Source organism: Lipotes vexillifer, unplaced genomic scaffold, assembly GCF_000442215.2.
Source record: "Lipotes vexillifer unplaced genomic scaffold, Lipotes_vexillifer_v1.1 scaffold611, whole genome shotgun sequence".
NCBI classification, from domain to species: Eukaryota; Metazoa; Chordata; class Mammalia; order Artiodactyla; family Lipotidae; genus Lipotes; species Lipotes vexillifer.
Genome location: NW_006785619.1, coordinates 3,045,562 through 3,053,529, shown reverse-complemented (window position 1 = coordinate 3,053,529; position 7,968 = coordinate 3,045,562). Strand labels below are relative to the sequence as shown.

Genomic DNA, 7,968 nt, shown 5'->3' with positions numbered 1-7,968 from the left:
GAAAGAGGATGAAGGGGGGGAGAAGAGAGGGAAACAACTTATCCCAGCAGGAAAGACCAAACACATTCTTCATGCCAGCCCCCCAACGATGTGGTCACCAGCACTTGTACACTTTAAATGTGAAACAATTTTCTGGCTAAAAACTGCAAGGCTGTAGACACATGAGTAACAAAAGTAAACACCAGGGAAGTCAGAGCTCCCCCCAGAATTCTTTAAATGCTTATTTTTAATTATTCCCAGTCCTCTTCTATTAAAACAAACTTGGTTTTGTCCTTCACACGGACCCCACCCTGGACGGAGGAGTTAGATCCCATGCCACCCTCTTTGATACCTTGATTCCTGGGTTGGCAGGGTACCCTCCGCCAACCTCCCCTCTGTCGTGGTGAGGCACCTTGACTGTCCTCCAATCCCCAGCTGCCCAGTTATCTTAGTTCCATGAACCTTACAGAGGCCTAGAGAGAATTCCCAGGGAGGCTGATGGAAGACAGCTTCCCGGGGCTGGTGGGTGGGGTCTTCTCTGGAACAGTGCCCAGAGCTGCCTGTTCCACAGGTAGATTTCAAGGTTGATCCAGTGAGTCTGCAGGCCCAGAGCCACCCTCTCTGTGGCTACAGGGATGCCCAGTGACTGGCTGCCACCTCCACCACTGGGCTCTCTCTGGATTGAGGAATCGGGCCCCAGGTGGTGACCTGCACTCTCAGTGGCTGTCCTGCCCCCTCACGACTTCAGGAAAGGCAGGCACAGCTATGAAATCAACAATACCTGTGTAGTGCTTTATCATCAAAAAAATACTTTCACAGACTTTGATCCCCACATTCAAGGCAGTTTGGCCAGGAATTATCATCACCATTCTAAATACACAGAAACCCATACTCAGTGATGACAATGGGCTTACTTTGGATCGATCAGCCGGACCGGGGGCTGAAACACACCTTTGACTCTACCTGGCCCAGATTCTCTCCATGACCCCTGCCACCTTCCTTGATCAGGAAGCCCTCACGGAGCTGCATGGCCCCAGGGGAGGCGTCACTTTTTTGCGAAGCCTGGTCCACTAGGCGAGGCACGTGCACCCGGGGTGCTCCTGACCCAAAGACAGCGTCTCATTGTCACTTGCACAAAGCCACGGCACGGACTAGCGGCGGCCTTGGGAACCACATGTGTTCCTGAGCCCTGGGAGGAGACATCTGCGCAAAATATAAGTAGAGCATCTTGAGTTTACCCTAAAACAACCGGCACGTGAGTGGGTGAGAAAAGCCTGGGCGGCGTGACCTGACCTCTGTGCTCTCTTCTGGGTGCAGGAGTCACATAGCGGGCTAGAGGCTGAGCAGAAGAGGGGAGCCCAGACCCTGAAGGGCGCGCACAGATACGAACGGAAGGTCAAGGAAATGACTTACCAGGTAGGCAACGGCTCTCCTGCATCCCCTGGATCAGACCCGGCAGAAGCAGCGGGCGGGGGTGGGGGTGGGGGTGGGGGTGTCTGGGGCCCTGGCACCGACGCTGTGTTGGCAGGCCGAGGAGGACCGCAAGAACATACTCAGGCTCCAGGACCTGGTGGACAAGCTGCAGGCCAAAGTGAAGGCTTCCAGGAAGCAGGCAGGGGAGGCCGTGAGTAGGGGGTCCCAAGGGGGCGCCCTGACCCCGAGCAGGAGTCCGTCCCTGTTTCACAGCACCCATGGCAGCTGAGGCCTGAGTTTTCATTTGCAGGCTATAAACACAAGCTCAGGACGCCTGCCCTTTCCCTCCCCAGTCTGCATTATGCAAACCTAGCTAATATATTCTTAAAGAGCAAAGTTGGAGGACTGACACTACCTGACTTCAAGACTTAACATAAAGCACTAGTAATCAAGGCAGTGTGGTATTGCTGAAAGAGAAAAAGAAATCAATGGATCAAAACACATCAATGATACAAATTAGCCCAGAAACAGACCTACATACATATAGTCAACTAATACTTGAAAAAGGAGCAAAGGCAATTCAATGGAGAAATGGTAATCATTTTGTTACCAGAACAACTGGACATCCATATGCAAAAAATAAATTTAGACACAGATCTTATACTTTCTCAAAAATTATTCAAAATAGATCATAGACCTAAATGTAAAAGACAAAACAATAAAATTCCTATGAGATAAAATAAGAAAAAATATATGTAACCCTGAGTTTGGTGATGACATTTTAGATACAACACCAAAAGCACAATCCATGAAAGCAAAAACTGATAAACTGGACTTCATTAAAATTTAAATATTCTGCTCTATGAAGACACAGTTAAAAGAATGAAAAAAAAAGGACAGACTGGGAGAAAATATTTGCAAAACACGCGTTTAATAAAAGACTGTTATCCAAAATATGCAAAGAACTCAAAACTCAGCAATAAGAAAGCAAAAAACTCAACTAAAAAATGGGCAGGGCTTCCCTGGTGGCTCAGTGGTTGAGAGTCCGCCTGCCGATGCAAGGCCCTCCCCCGCCCCTCCATCCCTTCCCTCTGCCTCAGCCCACCTGGCTTTAATCCCACCACACTGGCTGACTCCACCCACCCCCAATTTACTCAGAATTCCCTGCCCTGTGAGCTAACCTTGAACACCTGGCCTTAATTCACGTCATCCCATCTCAGCCCTGGCCCTGGCTTCTACCACCTCCATCCCTCCCTGGCCTCCCTAGCTCCCACCCTCCAGTTCACCCTTTTTCATCTGCCCTTGAGCAAACAGGTGAAACCAACAGTGAGGAAATAGTTTGGGCTGAAACCAACATTTCCCAAATATCTTCTGGGGACACTAGGTCTGGAGGATGTTAATAGCAGGAAGTTGGGGCAGCAGGTGGGGGGAGGATGAGGTATATTACAGAAAAGAAATCGTTTGGGAAACTCTGGGTTACACAAAGTTGGACGACGGGTGGCTTTACTTCAAGGATTTCTCAGATTTTGCAGGTAATACGGGATGGACTCCATAGTGGAAAAGGCGTTCTAGATTGTAGCATTTCCCACCCTTTAATGGACCTTGGCATCTTTGTATTGGAGGCAGAGCCTCCCACAGGACTAATGTCCTGAGGAACAAAACCTGGGGGAGTCTGGCCTAGATAGATGACTGAGGATGTGGCTTCTCCCCTGTCCTTTTTACTCCCTGCCCAAGAGCCTGGTGCTTCTGTCCTGACCTCTGGGAAGCAGATCTGAACTGGTTAAGTTGGGGGAGGATCAGTACAGTCGCAGCAGGACTGGCCAGACTGGAGGGGCCCCGGGAGGCCACCTTCATCAGAAACGCTTCGATGGCCCTCAGACCCATCCAGTGCCCAGGCTGCAGGCAGACAGTACGGGGAGCAGGCCCAGGGCGGGGTTGGCGGGGGTGGGGGCTGGACCTTTGGTCTCTGACAGCTCCACATGCCTTGGGACACTTGGATTTCCTCCCAAGAGCTCCGGGGTGCAGGGGAACATGCAGGCATCCTGGGGGCAGCAGACCCGCAAGGTAACCAGGCAGTGCACACAGGAGCCAGGGGCATCGTCTTCACCGCTGCAGAGCTCAGCTTTCCCTCCTCTACCGCCAGGGAATTGGGGGCCCAAGCTCTCCTGGTTCCGCAGTTCCCCAGAGGCCATCAGGGACCGGGGACCTCAGCGCCAGAGTGAGGGACTTCCTCAGCCTCCTGCCCCCTCCACCTTCCGTTCAGGAGGAGCAGGCCAACACGCAGCTGTCCAGGTGCCGGAGGGTCCAGCGCGGGCTGGAGGAGGCCGAGGAACGGGCGGACATCGCCGAGTCCCAGGTCAACAAGCTGCGGACCAAGAGGCACGACATGGGGGCCCAGGTGAGAGCAGACTTCCTCCCCAGACGTCCTAGGACCCAGGACCAGGCAGCACCCAGCAGAGTTTGCAGGGTGCCTGTCAGTGCACCTTCCCCGCTGCTGGTCGTGCATCCACAAAAGTCACTGCTTTAGCCTGGACCCCGTGGTTCCAGGCTCACAGGAGCAGTGCGGGACCAGGGGCCAGACCACCCCATCATCCCCGCCCCTCCCTGTTGCAAGAGGCGCTGCCCAAGAAGCCCCTGCTTTTGGGGGGATTCACCCCAACTCTGGGAGCTCGACTGGTTTGTTTTTACAACGCGCGAAGGGAGATAAGGCCACGCCTGAATATTTTCCTGAGGCTCCAGCATCTCCAACTGCCCCCACTCGAAGACAGTGCCCAGCCTCACCTTTGGTTTGACTCATTTCCTGTGTACAATTCTTTTTCTCCCCCAGAAGATGCAAGAATGAGCCCTTCCCAATGCCCGTTGCCATGGGACACCTCAGGGAAACGGAGAGAAGGTGTCGTGAGAAATAAATTCTCCTGACTACTCGGATCCCTGCCTCTGCTGTGTTTATCATCACGGTCCATTCCTCATCCAGTGGGGTAGTTTTCAGATTCTTGCCAGGTCTATTTATAAAGTATAAAGAAAGTAAGGGATGTGAAAGCAGACCCTCCTGGCCCCGAGAAGGAAAGGTGGAAATCCAACCCATCGTGAGATATATCACCAGCTCCCCAGCAGTTAAAAATAAAAACCCTTTCAGATAAGCATACCCCTTTTTCTGCCTAGGAACTCATAATTCTTTCCAATTCAGTTCCCCTAGACTTACAGACAGGGAAACTGGACCCAGATAGACTAAGCACTCTGACTGTAGTTGTCCAGGGTGGTGGGAGACTAGACCCCAAGATCCCAGGCCCCCCAAGCAGGGCTCTTTCCACCAAGCAGCTCTGCTTTTCCATCCAATCCCCCCCAGCGGCCATGTCTCCACTCCTCTCAGACCACCCACAGTTCCCAGAACATCTTTGGAGGCAGTAGGGGCTCCTGAACCTGGGATGCGTTCCTGGGAAGACAGATGCTTCTTCGGGGAGGACTGCCTAGGGGCCTATCCTGCAAGCCCTGCCCCTCCTTCGGGTCCCTCCTCTTCACGCACATGGATCCAACCCCTGGTGCTTGAGCCAAGGGTGAGGGGCGCAGCTAGTCTCACGGTCACTCCCAGATTCCAGCCAGATCTTGCTGAGTGTGATTATGTTGGTTTGCTTACCCTGAAGGGTAGTAAGGCAGCAGGACAAACAAGGACAGGATCAGAAGCCAAGACTAAATCTGAGCCTCGGCCTGACCACTTAGTAGCAACAGCTGTGTGGCCTGGGTTGGCCGCATACATTCTCTGAACCTGAGTTGCCTCAACGGTCAGACTGACCCGTGTGGTCAGGAGCCTGGACTTTGGGTTCCAGCAAACCTGGATGGAATCCCAATATTATCACATACCAACTGTGTGGCCTTGGGCAACTTAAGACTAACGGTCTGAGCCTCAATTTCCTTATTCTGTAAGGCAGAGATACCAATAAAAATCACAGCTTCCCTGGGACAGATGGGGGGTTGAGGGGTTGGCAAGGCATGCAGGGTTTCTGGCTTACTGTGTACCAGGCACTGAGATGCGGTCTCCTTTAACATCTTAGATCGTCCCTTCTCTCTGGCCTTCTAGATCCTCCTTTCCATCTCATCACCAGCCCACCCCTTGTGCCTTTGATACAGTGGAGCTGGAAGTTAAGGATGGGTGGCACCAGTAGTGGTGGCAGGAAATGATTCTGAGGTCGGGTGATCTCAAGATGTCTGACATCACCATCACCATCAGCATCATCACTATCATCACCATACTCACCATCATCATGGCTAAACTTGAGGAATGAAAGAGTCATTAAAAATGATCTCTTCGGGGGCTTCCCTGGTGGTGCAGTGGTTGAGAGTCCACCTGCCGATGCAGGGGACACAGGTTCGTGCCCCTGTCCGGGAAGATCCCACATGCCGTGGAGCAACTAGGCCCGTGAGCCATGGCCGCTGAGCTTGCGCGTCCGGAGACTGTGCTCCGCAACCGGAGAGGCTGCGACAGTGAGAGGCCCGCGCACCGCGATGAAGAGTGGCCCCCGCTCGCCGCAACTAGAGAAAGCCCACGCACAGAAACGAAGACCCAACACAGCCAAAAATTAAATAAATAAATAAATATTTTTAAAAAGCTAAAAAAAAAATGATCTCTTCAATCTCCTCAATTTTACAGACAAGGAAACCAAGACTGTTCTCAAAGTCCCCAGATACCAGATCCTAATCCTACATTTCTGCCACCCTACTGCATCGCCCTCCCAATAAAAGTAATACAATTTCAAATACACGAACAATTTTGTATGATGCTGAGTATTTATGGGACTGTCTTCCTCTTTTCCATCCTGGCCTCTCAACAAGCCCATCAGGAGGTCGGGCAGATATTAATACCTTCATTTTCTAACGGGGCTGCAGAGGGACTGTGGCTTTTCCAATGCTGAGGAGGAACTGACATGGCAGCTCTTCAGACTCACTGTACAGCACAGAGTCTCACACAGTGGCCCCTCCCTCTGTGTGGGCGTGGGCTTTCGTGGTGAGAGCCCTGGGGCCAGCCTGCCGGGGTCCCAGTCTTGCCCTGCCATTCATAGCTGTGTGATTCGGAACAAGTTACTCCATGACTTTAAGCCTCAGCTTCCTCACGTATAAAACGGGATGTAACAATGTACTTTAGAGGGTTATACTGAGAAGTAAGTAAGAATATGCAAGGAACGCCCTTGGTCTGGAGCCAGACACACAGTTTGTACCCTGGTAGCCTGGCATCATGGTGGGCAGAGGTAACACATGGTCTAAGGGCACAGGTGGAGTGTAAGACAGGGGTCCAGACGGGCTGGGGCTTTCACTGTGTCCCTAAGGAGCTTCCTCTGGTTTGAGGAGCTAACACACCATGCATTTGAGGGTCATCAAAAAAATTTCCTGTGGAGTCACTCCTTTCTGACACCCCAACAAAAGCAGATCTGAATTCCATCTGCTCAAACACTCCCCAGGTCACCTGGAGCTGCCTAGCATCTCTGCACTTACCTGGGCCCCCACCTCCCCACCCTGGGCCCCCAGATCTCCAGCACATCATACTTTCCAGAAGACCTTGGGCAAGTAAGGGAATGTCTCTGAGCCTCAACACGGGGTAGGAAGTCCTGGAACTTCCTACCTCAGGATGAAGCTGTTGAAAGATTCCTGCGTGATGCTGTGCAAGAGATTTCCCCAGAAACGCAGTACTCCGCAAATTGGAGATGTTTTACTACCAAGAATGATGATAATAATGAGATCGTTGTTGTTGTCGTTGTTGTTGTTATTATCATTCAGCAGTGAAACCTAGCCACCAAACCTGGGCTTCGAGTTCTGGGGCCCGGGAGAAGAGAACTTACCCTGACCCACAGGCCTCTTCAAAACAGAGCTTTGCTGCCACCTCCTGGTTATGGAAAGACATGCTTTTCAGTTTGCAAATGACCTAGAGATTGCACCCTGAAGGCTTGACATTAGACGTTCAGAGTCAGAGGTGTCCTTGGGAATCAGGATCATGCCATCCAGGCCCCTGGTTTTGCAGACGAGAAAATTCAGATTCATGATAGGATCTGGTAACCCCACAGGATGAAGTGTCAGAGCCAGACGCCCAGGTCTCGGGGCTCCCAGACCAGGGGCCCCTCAACTGGGTGTCCGTAGGAGAGGACCCTGCAGAACCTGAGATGGAGGCCTAGGACCGGACAGGCAGCGAGTGGGTCCCAGCGATGGCCCTGGCAGCAGAGGGTGGGACCATGGCCAAGGGTCTTCTCCCAGACCTCACTGCCCTCATCCCAGGAACCACCAGGCTGCAAGAGAAGTGTTGGCCCCAGAGTGGAAGGCAGTGGAGCTCCACAAACAGCCCTCTTCCCCTAGCAGGGGTGGGTGATCAGACCCCGGGTTTCTCTGGGATGAGGGTGGCCCGTGGAGGTTCCAAAAGTGAGTCTCTTGGCCCTTTTCCTAGGCCCAAGACAAAGAATCAGGGCGTCCACTTCACAGTGAGCTATCCAAGGCAAGACCTTTGCCATCTGATGCTTCACACCCCTCCCACCTTTCTCCTGTCCCAAAAGGGGTCGAAACAACGGGTTTCCTTGCCCTCTGGCCTTTGGGTGGATC

The 7,968-nt window shown here is 52.5% G+C and overlaps 1 protein-coding gene across 1 annotated transcript in view; it reads left to right on the top strand.

The window, feature by feature from the left end:
* LOC103086179 (myosin-8) overlaps nt 1-7,550 on the top strand; it is a 101,965-nt gene extending 94,415 nt beyond the window's left edge. The window contains 4 exon segments of the mRNA XM_007457859.1: nt 1,297-1,395; nt 1,508-1,603; nt 3,656-3,790; nt 7,443-7,550. Of these exon segments, the coding sequence (XP_007457921.1) occupies nt 1,297-1,395; nt 1,508-1,603; nt 3,656-3,790; nt 7,443-7,550 (438 nt within the window).
* Nucleotides 7,551-7,968: the final 418 nt, after the last annotated feature.